This window comes from Phyllostomus hastatus, unplaced genomic scaffold (assembly GCF_019186645.2).
Source record: "Phyllostomus hastatus isolate PE091 unplaced genomic scaffold, TTU_PhHast_1.1 phas_contig_210, whole genome shotgun sequence".
NCBI lineage: Eukaryota > Metazoa > Chordata > Mammalia > Chiroptera > Phyllostomidae > Phyllostomus > Phyllostomus hastatus.
In genome coordinates this window covers 26,610,414-26,630,653 of record NW_025333737.1, presented here as the reverse complement: position 1 = coordinate 26,630,653, position 20,240 = coordinate 26,610,414, and the positions used below count along the sequence as shown (strand labels likewise).

At 51.7% G+C, this 20,240-nt stretch overlaps 1 protein-coding gene across 4 annotated transcripts in view; it reads right to left on the bottom strand.

Moving 5' to 3' along the window:
• Positions 1-13,973: 13,973 nt before the first annotated feature.
• The window catches only part of ZNF652 (zinc finger protein 652), a 54,979-nt gene continuing 48,712 nt past the window's right edge, over positions 13,974-20,240 (bottom strand). For all 4 annotated transcript variants that reach the window (XM_045835859.1, XM_045835858.1, XM_045835860.1 and 1 more), the window contains one exon: positions 13,974-15,430. In XM_045835859.1, the coding sequence (XP_045691815.1) occupies positions 14,919-15,430 (512 nt within the window). In that variant the 3' untranslated portion in view covers positions 13,974-14,918. The remainder of the gene's footprint in view (positions 15,431-20,240) is intronic.

Genomic DNA, 20,240 nt, shown 5'->3' with positions numbered 1-20,240 from the left:
AAAATCTCCTCTGCTAAATAGCCAGGCTCATCGCCTATAGGTTGTTTTGTACGTAACTGCCAGACGCAACCCCGCGAAGCTCTCGGCCTCTACACGACAAAACCGCCCTTCCTCCAGTTCCCACGGCGCATCCTCACTTCCTTCTGAGCCCGTCGGGGTCTGAAAGCCCAGGTTTCTGCTGACGGTCTGCTCATGGAGACTGAAGACGCTTTCTCTAAGGTGAGTTCGGATCACTCTCGGATTTTCCCCACGTCCTCTGAGCAGGCACGTGTTTGACACTGTTTTACCACGGGTGGTCGGCTGAGGCGCTCCAGGCTGCTTCTGCTGGGCTCCGCAGAACCCTTCCAGCTTCTGCCCACTTCCCAGTTCCAAGGCCAGTCCCACGTTCTCAGGGATTTGACCCGGCACCCTCCCTCCAGGTACCCACACCTGTTTTAGTTTTCTGTTGCTGCGTAAAGAATGTCGCAAATGCTGAGGCTCTGTCAGTGCCTTCAGTCGGGATGGACACCCTCAGCATCTCAGTTTCCCTTGCATGTCAGAGGCACTCACCGGGAGCCTTCTGAGTCCAGTCTTTAGAATTAGTGCCGCCCTGACCGGTGTGGCTCAGGGGGCGGGGGCGGGGCTGGGGGGGTGGGCGTTGTCTCGCAAAGAGAAAGGTGGGCAGTTCAATTCCCAGTCAGGGTACGTGCCTGGGTTGCGGGTTCAGTCCCCGGTTGGGGTGCGTGCAAGAGGCAATGAATCAATGTTTCTCTGTTGGGAACCGCCCTGCCTGGTATCAGAAGCTGTAACCCCCGCCAAGTCTAAGGCTGAGGGAATGACCTTGCACCATAAGCCAGCAAGGAGACAAAAGCTTATCTCCCTGGCAGGAGTGCCGCTTCTGCTCCTTTTACTTCACCCTGCCTGGCCCCCAATTGGTCGGTTAGCCAGTGACAGGTAAGATTCCCCACGTGGGAGGCCCCCAAGGAAGGACTTTGGGGGCTACAGCAAAAGGGGTGATGGACCCTCACCACTCAGCTTTGACATAGCCTGAGTCCTCATTGTCTGCCAGAAAATCTCTCTTGGCTGCCTTACTTCCCTTGCTACACCTAAGCCTGAAACAATGACAGGGTGGTGCCGCCCTGTGATGGAAAGGGAAGGTTCCCCGGATGATCAGGCCTAAGAAAGAATATGTAAAATACTGTGAAACCTGCTTTGTTTAGAATGCTCTCAGTTGAATAATAAGGGTCCAAGGAAGTAGTAAGTTTGTTCCTCAAAGTTTTACAGCTCTTTGACCCTGACTCAAAATAGGCCCTCAGACTTCCTTGTTATCTATTGTTTGATCCTTATTTCCTGGCAATGAGTAATGAGCTTTACCTGAATTCTTATGCAAATGAAACAAATAAAAAGCTTCTCTGGCAGAGGAACGGGGCGCTCCCCGCTAGAGAGAGTGGCCATTCCGTTCCTACTTCCCCACAGGACCTGGTTGTCTCTGTGTATGTTTTTCTCGTGTGTCGACAAGCCATCCGCAGCGTTCCACGGTCACTGCCGGTTGGTGATCGCTTCATTTCTCTCTCCCTTTCTTTCTCCCTCTAAAAGTAAATACATAAAATCTTAAAAAAAATAGTTAGTACTTCCCCAACATCTCAAAAGCCTGTGACATTGCCACCCCCACCCCAAGTGGTTCACCACATTGCCACCCCCATCCCTTCCGTGGTTCACCACAATTGTACCAGTTCAGCATGAGTAGGGGGTCTGTTCCCCTTACCACCAGTGTTGGGGGTCTTCATCACCAGTGCCCAGCAAGGGTCCAAAACCTTCCCTTAGGGTCTGCTTCCCTGAACCACTCCTGGCACCAAACGTGTTGCTAGATCAGTTCCCTAGGAATTGACGCAAGTCTTGAGACTCACAACCCGGCGTCTTTACGGGAGCGGGATGGGCCGGGGGTTGAGGTGAGCACGGAGGTGGGATGTGATGCATTCACATTGAAGGTCTCAGCTGACCTCACAGTGCCTTCAGGAGAGGGTGGCTCTTGGAGACTGTCCCACCTTGAAGCCACAGGTCCTGGTCATTACACCTCTGCACCTACCAGTCACTGGATGCGGGCTGCCCCCGGGGAGGGCAGGAGGTGTGACTTCGGGGGAGGTGCCTCCCTTCAGTTGAGAGCAATTCCTGGAGAGGGACTCAACGGAGAGCCGCTGGCACACACTCTAGAGCAGCTGGGGGAACAAGTGCCTCAACCCTGGAGGGGCGACTCTGGGTGGCACAGCCAGCACCCGCCGTGGTGACTGTTCTCCGGGTCTCCCGAGAGCTTTTGTTTGTACTCTGTGTGGACTGTTGCTGCATGACGAATCACCCCCAAACTCAGCAGCTTAAAACAACATGTATGGTATTATCCCACCCTCTCCGCTGGTCATGAAGCTGAGCTCAGCTTAGACAGTGTCTCTGGCTCCGGCTCTCTCCTGGGTTGTTTTAAGCTACTGGTTTGGGCTCCAGTTACCTTGAGTCTCTCCGGGACTGGACAGCCCCCTTCCAAGCTCACCCACGTGGCTGTGGGCAGGCCCCAGAAGATCCACATTCAAGTTCACTTCCACGGTTGCCGGCGGGGCTTCAGTTCCTGGTCAGGTTCCCCTTAGGCTGCCTCTTTGTGTTCTTGTGACATGGCAGCTGGTAACTGGAGAGCGAGAGACCACACTCAACTATTCTTGGAAATGACATTGCACTACTTCTGTCACAGTCTACTCCTTAGAAGCAAGTCACCAACTGAATCCAGTCCAACTAAAGGGGAGAGGGGACACAGGGGGTGAAAACCAGGAGGTGAAGAGCACTGGGCCATCGCAGAGCCGCCTGTCACCAACACCACGCGACGCAGACCGAACCGAGCGTGTTCCCTGCGCTGCTGTATTTAATTCTCACAGTGACCCCAGGGGAGTCGCTAGCCACACCCTCTTTTGCAGATGTGGAGACGGGCTCGGAGTGGCGGCATAACGTGCCCGCAGCCACACGACCGCTGTGCAGGAGAGGGAGGAGGGGTCCGGGTGTGTCTGGGGACAAGCCCACATGTCTCTGGCCCCTTACTGTGCTGTCTCCCTTGGTCTCGTCTTGGGCAGCTCAAAGCTGTCGCAGAATACGGAGCCAAACAGGGTTTGACTCTGCATTAGGTGTGGGGCTGTGGGCTACATCACAGGGCTCTGAAACCAGGCATTCCCTAACTCAGAAAGTTCCGGAACAAAGCTGGGAACACAGGAGGGCAAGCAGGCCAGAAGAGCAGGCAGAGGGGACTTCTGAAACGGTGGTGTTACTGGCGGAATCAGTGGCGGACATGAGATCCCCCTTCCTGGTACGGACTGGGAGTGCAGGTGACAGAGGGTACCAGGAGGGAGGGGACCTGGTCCCGAGTGGGGCTGCCTAGGGCCGGCCCGTAGTGCGTGGGTTCTCGGCTTTGTGCGGGAAAGACTTCACAACACGAGTCCTGGCGATGTGTGGAGGATGTTTACTACGGCTGGGAACGGGGGACACAGAAGGGCTCTCGATGGTGGCAGCAAGGAGAGCGTAGGTGGGGCTGCATTAGCTCACTAAGAAGTCAGAGAAAAGGGGGTCTTGGCAAAAGGGTCAGGGGGTTACTGATGCCCATTGCCCCCTGGTTGTGGGCCTTGTGGGGCCCTTTTGAGTTTAGGAGACGCAGGCCTGTGGGGGCGGAGGAGGAAGGGAGAGATAATATATAGTCTTACTCTTGGGGGTGGAGAGCATGAGGGGACCTTTGCCATGTTGAGGGGTTTTAAAGGCTGGGAGTTTAGGGGAGGTGTTAGGGGAGGGTCTCAATAGAATATTCATCAGTTGTATGCTGATGTGCCAAAATGGGATTTATTTCCTTAATCTCAACTGTCCTTGGGTGTGGGGTGTGGTTGGCAATATCATTAACTGAATTTGGGCTCTCTCTCTTCCTGAGGGAGGTCCCTGGAGCTGTGCACCCTCGGGCTGGGGAGGAGAAGTGCGAGGAGTCCTTGGTTCAGGGAGGCTGGGATTTCCTGCAGGGCTGCAGACTGCGTGGGATCTACATTGAGGAGGCGGCTGGGCACTGCTTGGCCAGCTGTCTTGGTTTCCCTGTTCCGCTGGTCCTGGCCGACCAGCCCGTCTCACCGGGACCGGGGAACAAAGGGGCCAGCGCTATCGGTTACGGCCTAAATGGTGAGCTTCTTGCAGAAGGGAGTGTGCAAAGGTAGAAGCTCTCAGTAGCCGTCAGACCGAACCTGAGGGCTGGACTGAACCCGAGGGCTGTTTCGAACCATCTATTGCTGTGTAACAAAGCACCCCGAGTCTTTAGTGACTTAGAACAATACTTTATTTCTAATTACTTCTTTGGGTTGGCTGGGCAGTTGTCCTGCGGTCTCACCTGGGTCCGAATGCGCATTTAGTTGGGAGGCCAGCTGAGCCGAAGGGCCGAGAGGTCCTCAGCCCCAAGTCTGTGGCCTCGTGGGACAGCCGGGACGTCCCCAGGCGGTCCCCCACCACACAGCACGCTGGTCTGGCTTGAGCCTCTGCACCGGGCAGCCGCGTTCCAAGAAGAGAGGCAGAAGCCACATGGCATCTTTAGGAATGGGCTCCGGAATGAGCACGTGACTTCTGCCAGTCACGTGGTCAGGGAAATCACAGGACCAGCCCAGATTCTAGGGAATTGAGAATGACCACACCGCTTCCTGGGAACTTAGTGGGAGGAGAGGCAAGGGGCCGGGGGGGTGTGAACACGAGGAGGTGTGACTCATCGAGGGTCATTATTACCACTTACTGTGGAGAACTGGAAAAGGGAGTTTGTGTTTAAATTGCAAGGAAGTAGGGAGGGGGGGTGGGGTGTGCTGGAAGAAGGTATAAGGGGATAAATGGTCATGGAAAAAACACAACAAAAATTTAAAAAAATAAAATAAACTGCAAGGAAGCAGCTCTGGCTACTTTGGTGCTGGCAGTGGGTTACGGGGCCCGAGGAAGGGCTGCAGCGGGGCTGAGGCTGGAAGGTCCCCGCCACAGGCGCTGCACGGGCTGTGGCCAATCTGCGCGCGGAGCTGTGGGCTCGGACGCAGCCAGCAACAGAGCCATGTTGGGAGATCCACTTCACACAACCTGACTCTTTAAAAAAAAGTTCAGGCAGGACTTCTCAGTGGACTTTCAAATTAATTTAGCTCATCATCAGCATTTTTTAAAACATGGGAAATATCAAAATGTAGCACAAAGGTATTTTCTTAAATCTTTAATTCGCTTACCTAATAAATAAGCTCGTAAATATCTATACTGGAAAATCAAGTAATGGAAAAATACGTATCTCACTATGGGTCCCAAAGTTTGAAAACCACGGATTCAGCAGGCATGGGGGTGGGGGAGCACCTACAACGTATCCGCCAGAGCATGTGTTAGCACCGGTAGGTACGCAGTCGGAGCTACAGGACGACCGAGAGGGAGAACGGCAACCCCAGGACTGGGGCAGTCTCGCTCGCTCGTCAGGAGAAGCCTGAAACAAAGAGGACCCCGAACAATGTGGTTTCCTTCCTCAACACTCAGCTCCCTCACTGGAGTCCTCGCACGGAACAAAACAGGGTGGCTCCTGAGCTGGAGAGACTTGCCACTGAGAACAGCCCATCGGTCCCCGCGGCGCGTCGGGGACAGCTCAGAGGGCAGGCCCACCGCTGACCTCGCCGCCTGACCCCGCAGCAGACGGCTGTTTACCTCGGCGTTTCCTCCACTGGGACCGAGGCTCCCTGAGAGCAGGGCCTCGGCCGGGCTCACCGCCAGGTCCCCGGGGGCTGGATCAGCACCCGGCACGGACTAGGCACCCGGCACAGACTGGGCGCTCGGCGAGCACTTGGGGAATAAACAAACAAGCGGAGACATGGAACCTCACCCTGAGTGACTATTTTACAGTCACTGCTTTTCACTGAATGTACTTTGTGAGCTGTTTCCATCTGTGCTTATTTTTCTCCAAACTGGTTCAGAACCCAAGCGGGATTTTTTTTTTTTTCAAATACTGTTTTCTAGGATATGTTCAGGTCATCGCTCAGCTAGACGGAGCAGTATTACCGGAACCAGTCTGCACGGAGCCGGGCAGCGCCCAGGGAAGAGAACTGACCCGAGCGAGTGGCCGGCCCGCAGCTTGGGGACGCACTGTCCTCCGCCAGGTCCGCGGGGCGTGCAGGCCGTGTGGCCGTTACCAGGGCTGGAGACAACCGGTAGCAGCAGATGAGGGTTGTTTATTTTACAGAAAAAAGAAATTCATTGAACAAGGAGACCCCACAACAATGCCAATGGAGGATGAGGAAGAAACGGAGTGAAGAAAGACAACAGATATGGCTACTTTTTTTTTTTTTTTACTTTGAACATTAAGTTGGTTACCGTACACATCCAAAGGCCCAGCATCTCGGAAACATTGTGAAGCGGCACACCTGTACCAGAGTCTCACAAGAATAAAATAGACAATGCTACATCGAGTGGTTAAAAATACACAAAAAAGTAGTTTTAACAGTCTATAAATTTTTTATACTTAAAATCATGATTGAGTTGAAATAAAAAAGTGCATTTCAATTGCTAAAAAAATAATATTGGTATAGTTAACGCAAGGGGGGGAATCAGCACATGGGGGGCCTGACAGGACGCTGGCAGAGAAGACGACGGCGCAGGGAAGCCAGGCCAGCGAGCTCGGGGGTCCGGAGGGCAGCTCTGTCCCCCTCGCCGCGGCTCCCTGGGGCCGGCCAGCTCTCCTCTCCCCAGCAGCTCTCCCATCTGAAGAAATCCTGTCCTTCCTATCTGTCATATCCCCAATCTTCTAAACTTCTTTGCAGCATAAGAAGTACCTGCCCTACACGAACCCACTTGACCTTCAGTTGCGTCTTGGCAGAGGTAGGAGAGGGACACTGCCCCCTTCTGAACTTGACACACGCACCCCAGCCACATGGCCTTCACCCTTACGACCTAGCAGGCAGAACAGGGACCAAGCAGCTTCTGTTTTGTCAAACTCCTTTGGACAAATGTTCCACATTCAACAACAAGCTTTGTAAACCTAACACTAAACAACTTCTGGCAAGCAAACTGGATTTTCTTTTCTATAAGAAATGAGGAAAAGTGCAAGTGATCTCAGTACTGTCGGGGAAAACAAAAGTAAAACAGACAAGTTGCATCTGGCCACCTGTCACCTAAACCGATCACAGCTTCAGTTTCACCTTTCTTTTTGTCACACGGTGGAGTTTCAAGTGGACACCTCCATCTCCCTGTTGCTCAGGGTCAGACTTGGCCGGGGACAGGGAGACAGACAGGTGCCGGGAAGGCCGTTCCAGGTGCAGACGCCTCCTGGCTCTGCAGGGGAAACGGCTGAGCACCGACCTGCTCGCTGTGAAGACGCTGCTGCGAGGGGCAGGGAGGGCACTGGTGGCTGGAGGGCTCGGAGGGTCGGGAGCCCCAGGGAGAGTGACGGAGAGGGAGCACAGACCGGCCCCTAACCTGGAGGGTGGCTGCTTCAGGGGCCCCCCTGGCCCTGGGACTTGCCCCCTGGGGTGACAGACATCCGTCTGGAGCAGACCCGGCGGAAAGCACTTCCCCGTCCGCACTCCAGAGCCACCCCCGCCGCCCTGGCCCTCGTCTCTCTCAGGGACGTCTCGGTCCTGCTGGTGGTGGGATTTGGAAGGAGGAGGGTCGCTTCCCTGCTTTAGCACAGAAAGCATCTCTCATGGGAAGGTCAATCTTGGGCACCATTATTTTAAATATTTTATTTATTTGAGGGAGGGAGAAAGAGAGGGAGAGAGAAACATCAATCAGTTGCCTCTTGTACGCGCCCCAACTGGGAACTGAACCTGCAACCTAGGCATGTGCCCTGACTGGGAATCGAACTGGCGACCTTTTCACTTTGCAGAAAGACTCCTGACCAACTGAGCCACACTGTCCAGGGCTCCGGCACCATTATTTTAAAAGGCTTATTAAGATCCCTGACGCACAAGGAGCTCTGACCCACACATCAACCTTTGTTTGCATTGTGAAATTTGAGCATCTACTGGACATAGTAATAAGGGAAAATGTCTTAAAAACCAAGACCTATAAATAAACATTGAGTCAAAAGAGGATATTCTATAGGAGACTTAAAGCGAGTTCTTTCTTTAGAAGGCTTAGAAGAGAGAAGCTGAAGTAATTTGTCGCCCCCTGGTGGACAAAGCCAGTACTGCCGATGAAACAATCAGTTCATGTGGAGCAATGAATGAATGCATATATCGGAAGGGCTCATCTGATTTTCAGAGGCTGTGCATATGTCCTTGGGGGTACAACTGTAGAAGCAAACAGCAACATGGTGCCACACAGTTTGCTTTCTTTTCAGTTTTGAAAAATCTAACGAGTTGAATAGTCAAGCACAGATATTTCTGGGAGAGTTAGATTCTAAAACAGTATTTCCCACCAACTTGCAAATGCAACCAAACAGAGCCTGGAGGCCTAGGCAGGATGTGAGTTGGCATCTCTGCCCTTCTGACCACGCGGTCCCTCTCCCCTGCAAAAGACAGGCAGGGCGGAAGGTGTGTCCCCTCGGAGGAGCTGGGTGTTAAGAAACCACCTGATTCTTTGGCACGTCGGGTACAGAGACAGGCTCTTTGGTTGGTCAAAACCAGCAATGCAAGTATCAGATTTCCTCCTGAAGTTGAGCAAAATTCAGCTTCTGGCTCTTCTTGCCCCCCCTTTTCCTACATGCCCCCCCAAAGAGTTTTCAAGTAATGCGCAACATCCCCGGTCTCAGCGGAGACGCTCCCTTGGGACTCGACAGGGGAGGGGACACTGCTCAGGGGCGAGCGCCCTTCGATACTTGCTCCACACAGTTCCCACCGTGGAAGACATGGAACGCGCCAGCACTGTCTCTGGGATGTGGCTTCTCCAAGCGTGAACCCACCGCGGCTCTCCACGTGTCCTGCCTGTGACCACATGTTTTAAAGTGGTTACTTCAGGGAGCCAGTTCCTCCCTAAAAGAGGCAGGCTTCTAGGTCAATACTAGGGGGACTACTGAGGCAAATAAAAGCGGAAAGTATGAAAACAATAAGAAACCCGTGTTATTTCCCTCTGCAGAAATGGACCTCTGGCAGTGTGCAAACCAGCCTTCCCATTCCAAACAGCCAGCGAGAGACTTCCGGCGTCTTGAACTTACTCGTCAAACATAAACCAATTCTCACGGTTTTGCACTGTCCCCCAAAACATACCGTCGCTGGACAGAAAGGATTAAGGACTACTAACAGCTGCCTTCTGAGCACGCCACTTCGTGTGGATTTTAGTCTTGAAACCTGAGTATTAGTATTATTAGTTTGAAGGAAAGAGGCATGACATCTTAAGTCAAAAGGAAAGATCTTGACTAAGACCAAAATACTCAATAGCTTCCCTTCGCTTCAACGAACAAACAAACAAACAAACAAACAACTCAATCCGATTTCCTCATTTTAAAGCATTTCCGGTTTAGAGGGAGAACTGAAAGGAGCTAGAGGCCTGTGCACAGCACAGACCCCAGTCCTGACTGGAAGATCGGCTGATGCTGAAATGCTTTATTAATAAGGTGCTCGTGTCACATGGAGAACACACTGTCAACCCCCTCCACCACATCCTTCATATATGACCTGTCAATCGTACTTTAAAAATTCATCAGAGGAGCGCAAGTAGAAAAGGAAGCAATGGGACTGTCGAGGGACTGGAGGACGGGGAGGAGCAGGTCCGAAATCAACACGGGACTTTTGATTAAAATGAAGTCGCGGGTACAACCTCGAGAAACGTTTCTGGAAGAGATGGGACGCCGAGGGCCAGGGCGCAGCCACAGCAGCAGGCGGGGCCCCGCGGCAACAGGAGGCATTCGGGAAGGCTAGGAGGAGCAAAAGACACTCAAAGGAGATGCTCGATGACCTCGCATTTTAAAAGAGCATCTGGTTTCTGGGGAAAGAAAGGACAATGAAAAGTAAGGGGGGGGGATAAAATATTCCATCACGAGAGATGTACTTTGTGAAGAAGTAAGACATAAATACAAGTTAAAAATGCAATCTAGACATGACATGGGGAAACCACACAGATCCGTTCAAAATTCTCTGTCCCGAGGTTTCGGCTCTTCTGCCGAGCCAAACCCACGGGAACGAGGGAGAGCCCCAGTACTCGTGGAGAAGGAGAGAGTCAGAGGTAGGAGTTAGACCAGGAAAAGGGCGTTCCAGGATGCTGGCGTTCTGAAGGCACTCAGGAACCGCGCGAGAGAGGCTGGCGCCGCGGCGGGGGGCGAGGGAGGGCGGGAGGGAGGGGTGCACGCTCCTGCATCTGCCGCATGGAAATAAAAACCGCAGGAGCGTCGTGACAATACAGGTTTCATCGAGAAATACACAGAGTGACCGTAGGGATCTGCTTTACAAGCAGTTTCTTACAACAATATACCTTCCACGTAGGGAATAAGAAAGAGAAGTTTGTCTTCCCAATAGGCAACTCTGCAAAATAGTTCTGACTTCAATAAGGAATTTGATACATGGTACATTATCTGGTTCTTGATTCAAATTTACTCAACCCGAAGCTTCAAAGGTGCCACAACCAAGGAGTTTGATTTTCCTTTGAATCGTGCAAAATCTACCCTCTAAGACAAAGAGATCTGATCATAAAGTGTATAAAAAGTCTGGAGTATAAAAGTATAGAAGTATGAAAGTGGATACGTTGATGGCAACTGTTATGGCTTCCATAGAAGTGTAGAGAGGGTCTCTGGCTTGCTTTAACGAGGTAGTGTCTGGGCCGGAGGGTCATCGTTACCTGTCCTAAATGCTGCAGGTGTCAGGAGCAGGTCAGTGGGCCACTGCCAGTGCATAATGATGCCACTAGCTCTAATGGCTAGTGACCTCTTGTTCCTGAAAAAAATGACCTTTCGGGAAATGTCTTATCTTGGTTTAGGCAAAGGAAAAAACAATTATTTATTTGCTAGACTTGACAGTCTGAAGAGTTCCAAGTGAGTTTATTTTTGTAATGGTACATAGCTGATGAAATCCTTCAACGTAACCTAACCCCCTCTTCATTAAATACTTCCCCTACCGTCTAGAACAGCGTCAAAATGTTCATCGTGTGCATCAGCAATGCAAGAAAAGACGCCTCTTCTGTACAGTAGCTCGAATAGAAAGGTTTCTCTGACTTTAGTTTTCTTTCATTATTTTTTTTTTCTTACAATAAAACCCACCACCATCTGTGTCCCACTAACTGAAATGTGCAAGATGGGGTAAATATATATACACCTGCAATGGATTTCTTTTTCTGCTTGATCTTCTCAAAATGTCAAACGTCCAGTGAAATCAAAATTAAACATACACATCCAACTCAACAAACACAAAAACTGAAAAAACTGTCAGGAGTAGAAAACTCAAATATCCCAAGTGTCTCTTCAGAGTGTCTTGCCTTCGGTCAGTACACGAGGGACAAGCCAAGCGGAGGGAGCGCACGACCGACCGCAAGGAGAGGCGGTTCTGACTGGCATTGCGCAGACGGATACGGCATGCCCACGGCGCAGTCGGGGCTGGTCGTTAAGAGAGAAGCGTGGGTGGAAAGGGCGGGCTGGACCTGATGTGCAAAGGTTTCTTTGGACCCCCGTCTAGGTTTACGCGGCGGCCTCCCTGTTTGCTGAAAGTGACAGTCAGATCACAGACAGACGCGGAGAGGAGGCCGCATGCCTCTCGCCTGCTCACCTTCTGTTCTCGGGATGGGAGACCCGCCGCGGTGGGAGCCCACCTGACCTAGCGAGAGCGAGCAGCAAGCAGCCTTTCCTGAAGGCTGGGAAAGACTTTATATTTCAATGACAAACCTATGAGACAAGAATAGAAAAAGGAGGAAAAGCAGCACCAACTCAAGAAAGCCCTTGGGAATTCTCCTCAAGTAGGTCTTAACCCTAGCAACGACACAAACCTTTGAAGACAACACAGCTAAGTGACAGGAAACGGCCTCGGTCTGATCTCTGGGTGATGTGCAGGGGCGGCCGCTGTGGCCTTGGAAAGACGCGGTTCAGTGCAGATAGTGGCTGAGAACCCAAGCCCCCGCGGTTCTTTTCCATGAACAGACAGCAAACAGGAGCCAGTTCTAAAGCCCTGGGGCGCTCATGCTGCGGGTGGGAGAGAACTTCGACCTTAGGAGAAGCCCCGTCAGATCCGGGGCCCCGACGTGCATGTACTTTAAGGCTTAACCCCACAGTCCTTGTATTTAGAAGCACTGAAGTTGTGAACACTCTTCATGCATTTCACTACTCACACGGAACAGGGCACTGATAAGGAGTCAATTACCTTCTGGGCGTTTCCCTCAAGACCACAACTCCCAAGTCGGAAGAGGCATACTTATATATAGAAAAAAACTGGAAGTTTCCAGAATGCCCCACAACACCCTTCGCTTAGAACCGTATTGTGTGACAATGTTGATTTAAAAAAATTTTTTTTTCCTTCTGTTAAGAGTGGTGGTGATTATTTGCTTAAGACTGGTTTTCCCAAGCATGTGGCAGATAATTTCTTATGGCTATATTCGCTTGACTCAAAACCACTGAAGACGACCACCTGAATTGTCCAGTGTATAATTACAGTACACCTCACAAAAGAGTTGCTTCCAAGGTCTCAGGTCCAGAAATCAGAACTGCTGCCCTATACACAAATTTATTTAGGACAAAATAAGGTACAGCCAATTAACATCTTTAAAAACTAATGTTGATGGGACCGGCTCGGCCCCGAGAGGACGGCAGGTCTGCACGCAGACGGAGGCCCGCGGCCTCGTGGTCGTCGCCGAGGCCGTCGCCGTGGGGTTGGGAGCAGAGCGGGAGCAGCGGGAGGCGGCCCTCAAGGTTGGCCGTCGCACGCAGGGGGTCGGCCCTCCTTGTTGGTCCGGGTGCCTCGGTGCCCCAAGAATGCATCCACACATTTAAAGTACCCTTCTTTAGAAATTACATCCAAATCAGCAGGGAACATTGTGTTTGCAGATACTTTTCTGCCTCATTCCAAAATTTTTCTGTGCTCATTATAGAAAACAAAGGCAGTATCAGAAGGAAAAAATGGACAGGTTGAACCAGAAAGCTAACAGAGAATGCAGTATTTCAAAAACAGGGACTTAACCTCAGTGGAAAGCATTCCATTTTCGCCTGCCACAGAACTTATCGGCCAGAAAGGTGCTTAACGTATGTCTGCATATTTAATATTAAAAATAAAAATAAATAAAAGCCAGGGTTCTGATCCAGGCAATGATTTAAGAGCCTGAGGGAAAAAAAATGAAAAAAATAAATTCAAGATTTAAAAAATCGAGACAGGGAGAGAGAGAAAGTAAGTAGATCTAGCTTTGGAATTCAGTTCTCTGAGGTGAAAAAAATACGAAATGTTTAGCTATACTGAGTCTGGATGATAAATTTGATCAGTAGAACACAGGAGTATGTTAGCCCTTCAGTCCTGCCTCCCCTTTAGTAAGCCCCTGGCTGCCCGTGCTCGTTCGAAGCTCTCCGAGCTCAAAGACGCGCCCCGCTGGACGACGGTCCGGCCCCGGAGACGCCGCCCCCACCGCCTGTGCACGCTGCGACCACAGGGGTGTTTGCAGAGGACATGGCAACGCGACACGGTTTCCCTCACCTCGCCACACGTCTCAACTGTGCTGGCCTGGAGCTCGAAGTGGTGGGCCCACCCAGCGGTGGGACGGACCTGCGGCCCACCAGGGACAACGCTGACCTGCGCTACCACCCAGGTTTCTCAGCCACTATCAGCGACGCTGCGTCCGCGACTTTAGTGTACTGGTTTGTGTAACGGTTCTAGAAAAATAAAGCGACCTCGAAACAAGAAGTGTGCTATGGGACTCCGATGTGTCATCCCACGGGGGCTGAGCACGAGCGTGGTTCCAGGGGAAGTGAGAGACGGCTGTGGCCGGGGCGAGACAGTCTCCGCCACCTCCCCCTCCCGACAGCGAGGGCTCGACTCGGACTTGCAACACCTGCGAGCCCCCGGCGGCTTCCCTGGGCCCCCCCGCGCTCTGCGAACACGAGACACAGAGGCCGGGAGCGTGTCGGGGAGCCCGGAGGACACTTGAGTGTTAGGCAGAGATTAAAAAACCGCCCAGGACTGACGCGGAGATCTGCGAGCCGAACCTCGCTCTCGAGTGACCTGGTCCGGAGACCCTCTCGCACGCACTCCTAATCTCTGCAGCACCTTTGAGTTGTACGGGTGTAAGAATAACTTTGAACTATAGAAGTTATATGCATCTTTAAGAATCACATTTTGATGATTATAAAAAATTTTTTTTCTAGTTTACAACATAGGTCCAGCTACACTGAAAAAATTACACCGCTTATTGAAATACATTTCATTTTAGAAACAGACTACTAAAGAAGTCTATACAAAAACTCTAAAATAATTTCTGTAGTAAAATAAAGAGTGCGTTAGGAGAGCTACACAAAGGAGAAAACTTCCAGCTTTCTCGATAATGCTTGATATGCGGTGAGACGTGGCGAGCTCGGCTCCGGGGCGAGCACCGAAAGCTGAAAAGAATTCATTACGATACACAGTGATACAATTAATGCTCTGGGCTAACCTCACAGCCTTCCCGATTAGTACAAAGGAAACCAGGCCTGTCCCCTCTTTGAGGAGAAGTCCAGGATATAAAAGCAAGCATACCTCATCGGCTGATATGAAATTATAAAATTCCACAAGTCTGAGTACTTGAAATTTATAAAAGTCACCAGAAAATGCAAGCAAATTGGGCTTCGGTTTGGTGGTTCCCCTGGTTTAGGTGGCAGTCCCCTCCATGAGCTCGGGGTGGTCTCGCCCGCCCCGGGGGGGGGGGTGCTGATTCCCCGGGGCGGCGGCAGAGCTCCTGGTGGAGGCCACGGAGGGGCTGCCGGCCACAGACACGCTCACCAGCTCCCTCTGCGCGCTCGCATGTGGGCGCCCGGCTCGCGGAGAACGCACGTGAGGAGACGGCCGTTAGTGATGCTGTGCCGGACTGTTCTTCTCTGCCAGGTGCCGCAGAAAGCTGTCCTCGCCCTGGCCTCTGTGGTTTAAGGGCTCGCTCTTAAAGAGCGCCGGGGGCGGGGGCAGGTGAGGCACGGGGGGGATGGGCAGGTGGTGCGGGTGATGGGGGTGCGGGTGGATGTGCAGGTGCGAGAAGGGGTGGGGGATGGGCCGCGGGGGGAGAGTGCTCACGGGGTTCATGTTCATCGCGGGGGCGGGGGTGGTGGGGGTGTTCACTGCGGACGGCACCGGGGCGGCGGGGGAGGTCGTGAGTGGGAGCTGGACGGCGGGCGGCACGTTCACGGGGCTGGTGACCCGGAAGCACTTCTCCTTGTGGGCCTTGAGCATGTTGGAGAAGCGGAACCGCTGGCCGCACACGTCGCACGGGTAGGGCTTCTCGCCGGTGTGCGTGCGGCGGTGCCGCTTCATGTTGGGGCGGCTGGTGAAGCTCTTGCCACAGATTTCACAGATAAAGGGTTTCTCTCCTGAGAGGGACAGAGACACAGAAAAACGATTAGCTCCTCGGCGGTGATTAGGTGCTCAAGCTACTCCTCGGGTTAAGAAAGATGGCCACTCCTCTCCCTGACGGCACTCTGTGCTCTGACAGTCTCCCAAAGTGGGGCTTAGCCAACGAGCAGAAATGAGTCAAACTCGCATAGGACTTATCATCCTATCACCTGGGCTCGGTTCAAAAGAAAAGGCGTCCACAGCAGCGACCCCTCACCCCTACAGGAAGGACCGCTCATGTGGCCTTTCTGGGCTCGGGGAGCCACCGCCACAGACGACTCTCTCCTCTAAGTCCAGGCAAGTTGCTGCGATCTGGCAGCGACGTCTGACTTTGCATCCAAAAGTGAGGTTTTACTGGTAATGTCCTGTGAGGAAATATGTCTCTTGGCGTCCACTGGTGCTGAATCCTTAGCGTGGGCCTTGTTCTTTAGTGCTGGACCTGGGGGAGGCCGGCCGTGCTCAGCCCACAGCACGTACCCCGCAGGGCAGGGGCCCCCGTGGCAGTGCCACTGGACCCTCCGAGGAGCACTCGGCGTCTGGTGTCAGCCTGCTCCAGGCCCCCGTGGACTCTGACAATCAGAAATGTCCCCACACCATTTCCAAGTGTCTGCACCCCGGGGCGGGGTGTGCACCACTGCTTCTGGTTGAGAAACACTGAGCCAAGGAGTCAAACAGGAAATGGAACCCCACAGTTGGTTCTAAGGGCACCGGGGAGAAGTCAGGTTGGGGTTCTGAGAGCTTCATTTCTAAGCTTCCTAACTCTCCTTTGGACTCACTGCTTAGGGCCCTGCCATGTCTGCCTACCTCTCGACCCATGCTACTGAGGGAAGCACAATGACAGTTCAAGTCCATCGACCGTGTCACATGGAAGCTGAGGTAGGGACGGAGTGCCTGGGCCACCTGGGCCTCGGTGACGACGTGGCCGTACCTATCAGTTCCTCATCCGAGCTCAGCGTGCACAGCTGGTACCTCCCAGTGACTCCTGCCACGAGCGAGTCTGCTGTCACTTCGATTGCTGCCCCCTTTCTTACCCACGACAGCCCTACTCTATTCCACGTAAATGCTCCTGCATGTCGGGTCTCACTGAGCCCTCGGCACGGCTCTCGGTTTACGTCTGTCAGCCCCGGTGTCCCTCACGGTGACACGCCAGCAGACCGACAGGCCTGTGCGTAGGCTTCTGTCATTCCTGTTTCATTGTGAGGAAATGAAGAGACCCGCCCACGGGTTCACAGCTGGTGCAGGGCTGGCACTTATAGCTGCACTCCGGCTCTAGAGGCAGTTGCTGGCCCTTCCCACCCCGCTGCTTTGTGCGCCCCTGCACGCGCCACGGAAAGTTCTCTCCCTCACTCCCCTCCACTCCGGGATGCTCCCGCACCGGGAGCAAACACAGCTGCACCCACACGAGGGCCTCATTTCGTCTCTCCGCCTTCAAAGCCCTCTCCTGCTGCCCCCCTGCATCCACGCCAGCACTTCCCTCCCATCCCGAGGGAGGGGGCTGAACGGCCGGGAGGGCCGTGTGCTCCATGGTCGCCGGCTCCACTTTCCGCCCGCCACCCCCTCTCCTCCTCCAGCCCCTCCTCACCCGGCTGCCACCACGCCGCGCCCTCCCTGTGGCTCCCGGCCACCTTCCCAGAGGAGCCCAGCCTGTGTTCCTGCTCTTCCATCCACGTCCTTCACATTCCACGTTGAGTGGGATTTTAATCAGTTATGATATACCCACCTGAGGGGAAGTACCATTAAAAACAATATTGTACAGCAGACTTCCAGCAAGATGGAGGCATAGGTGGATGCACTGTACCTCCTCACATAACCAAGATTAGAACAACAACAATTTAGAGGCAGAATAACACCCAGAACTGACAGAGAATTTATCTGAATGGAAGTCGGACAGCCAAGAAGTTGAAGTAGACCCGTTCATCCAGACCAGTAGGAGGGGTGGAGAGGAGCAGCCGGGCGCCAGTCGAGGTGCACGGAGAACAGGGAGAACTGGGCGCATAAGGCAACCGGGAGTGCGTAAGGCATCTGGGGCGCACAGGATCACAGCGGGTGGACCTTGAATACACAGGCGGCAGCTGGCGGACCCAGTGAGGCGGCGATTGTGGACCAGGGCAGAGCGCGCAACCCAGGATCCCAGAGAAGGGACTGAGGTCCCAGGAGAACGGAGCTACCGCCATTGTCCGCCCCCCTCCCCCCGCCCACAACGTCACAATCTAGCGACTGGGGTGCCCAGCCCCGGTGAACACCTAAGGCTCTACCCCTCACTCTAACAGGCGCGACCAGACCAAAAAAAAAAAAAGACAGACATGTCTCAAATAGAAGAACAGCTCAATGCCCCAGGACTCATCCTTTTGAGCGACCGAAAGATAGCCAATCTGTCAGATGCACAGTTCAAAACACTGGTGATCAGGAAGCTCACAGAATTGGTTGATTTTGGGCGCAAATTAGATGAAAAAATGCAGGTTACCATAAAAGAGATGAAGGAAGATACACGGAGAACCAACAGTGATGGGAAGGAAACTGGGACTCAAAACAAGAGAGTGGACCAGAAGGAAGAAAAAAACAACCAAACAGGAAAGAATGGAGAAATAAGAATTCAAAAAAACAAGGAGAAGCTTAGGAACCTCCAGGACATCTTTAAATGTTCCAACATCCGAATTATAGGGGTACCAGAAGGGGAAGAGGAAAAGCAACAGATTGAACACATATTTGAAGAAATAATAAAGGAGAACTTCCCCATTCTGGCAAAGGAAATAGACTTCCAGGAAATCCTGGAAGCTCAGAGGGCCCCAAAGAAGTCGGACCCAAGAAGAAACACACCAAGGCACATCATAATTACATAAGCCAAGGTAAAAATGAAGGAGAGAATTCTAGAAGCAGCAAGAGATAAAGGGACAGTAACCTACAAAGGAGTTCCCATCAGACTGTCAGCTGATTTCTCAAAAGAGATCTTGCAGGCAAGAAGGGGCTGGAAAGAAGTATTCCAAGTCATGAAAGGCAAGGACCTACATCCAAGATTGCTCTATCCAGCCAAGCTTTCATTTAGAATGGAAGGGCAGATAAAGTGCTTCTCAGATAAGGTCAAGTTAAAGGAGTTCATCATCACCAAGCCCTTATTTTATGAAATGTTAAAGGGACTTACTTATCTAAGAAAAGAAGATAAAGAAAAAAATTGTATAGTAAAAGGACAGCAAACTCACAATTATTAACAACCACACCTAAAGCAAAACCAAAAGAAACTAAGCAAACAACTAGAACAGGAACAGAACCACAGAAATGGAGATCACATGGAGGGTTAGCAACAGGGGAGTGGGAGGAGGAGAGAGGGGGAAAGGGTACAGAGAATAAGTAGCATAGATTGTAGGTTGAAAATAGATAGGGGGAGAGTAAGAATAGTATGGGAAATGTAGAAGCCAAAGAACTTATATGTACGACCCATGGACATGAACTAAAGGGGAGAATGTGGGTGGGAGGGGGTGTGCAGGGTGGAGGGGAGTGAAGGGGGGAAAATGGGACAACTGTAATAGCATACTCAATAAAATATATTTTAAAAAAGAAAAAACAATATTATATAAGTATAGAAATATAATTACTGACATAAAATCTATAATCTATTAAGATTATAGTATACCAAGTAAAACAAGCAAGTTGTGAAAAGTACAATTATCTACTTAAAAATTTTTAAAAGGATATTATTTATTTATTAGATTTATTTTTAGAGAGAGGGGAAAGGAAGGAGAAAGGGAGAGAAACATCAGTGTGTGGTTGCCTCTTACGCACCCCCTACCAGGGACCAGGCCCTCAACCCAGGCATGTGCCCTGACTGGGAGCCGAACTGGTGACCCTTTGGTGAGCAGGCTGGCGCTCTATCCACTGAACCACACCAGCCAGAGTGATTTTATTTATTTCTAGAAAGAGGGGAAGGGAGGGAGAAAGAGTAAGAGAGAAACATCGATGTATCAGAGAAACATCCATCAGTTCCCTCTTGCACACCACCAATCAGGGATCAAACCTGCAACCCAGATACGTACCCCAACTAGGAACTGAACTGGCAACCCTCTGGGTTGTGGGACAATGCCCAACCCACTGAGCCACGCCGGTCAGGGCTATTACCTACTTTTAACAAAAAATACATATAGAAAAAATACGGAAAGAAATACAACAGATGTCACCAGTGACTGTCTCTAGTGATGGGATTATGAGTGATATCTTACGTATTTTTAAACTCACATGCACATTCTGGTTTTCTAAAGTTATATGATGTACTTGTACTACAAAATATGTTAAAGCAATCCTGCTTCATAACCTATCCAACTCCAGGACCCCCTCGTTCTGGATCCTCCAGAGTTAGTACTCCTCGCTCCCTAGTCTTCGAATTACTTGATCCACTAACACTTCCTGGGTGCAGCAGACCCTTTACTCACAGACAGTGTGCATTAATGAAAGTTGACTGGCTTCTGACTTTGTTACGTGCTCAAACCTGCTCCGGTCCTGGGCCTCTCCAACCACCTCTCACCGTAGACTTCCAGGGCAGTGATTGGCCACGGAAACACCAAAAACTGTTAGAACTCTCCTGCCACAAACCCACGGATTCAGATTAAAATGGGTCTTTTTTACTGCTTTATAATCTTTTATTTCCATTCCTTAATGTCCCACCAAATTTTCCACATTTGTTGTTCCAGGCATAAGCCCACGGTCCTGCTCCCTCTACTTCTCAATGTGCATGAAGCCCATCTCCTGACTGTGCTAAGGACTGACATCAAGACTCCTCTGAAACCCCACGGTGTGACT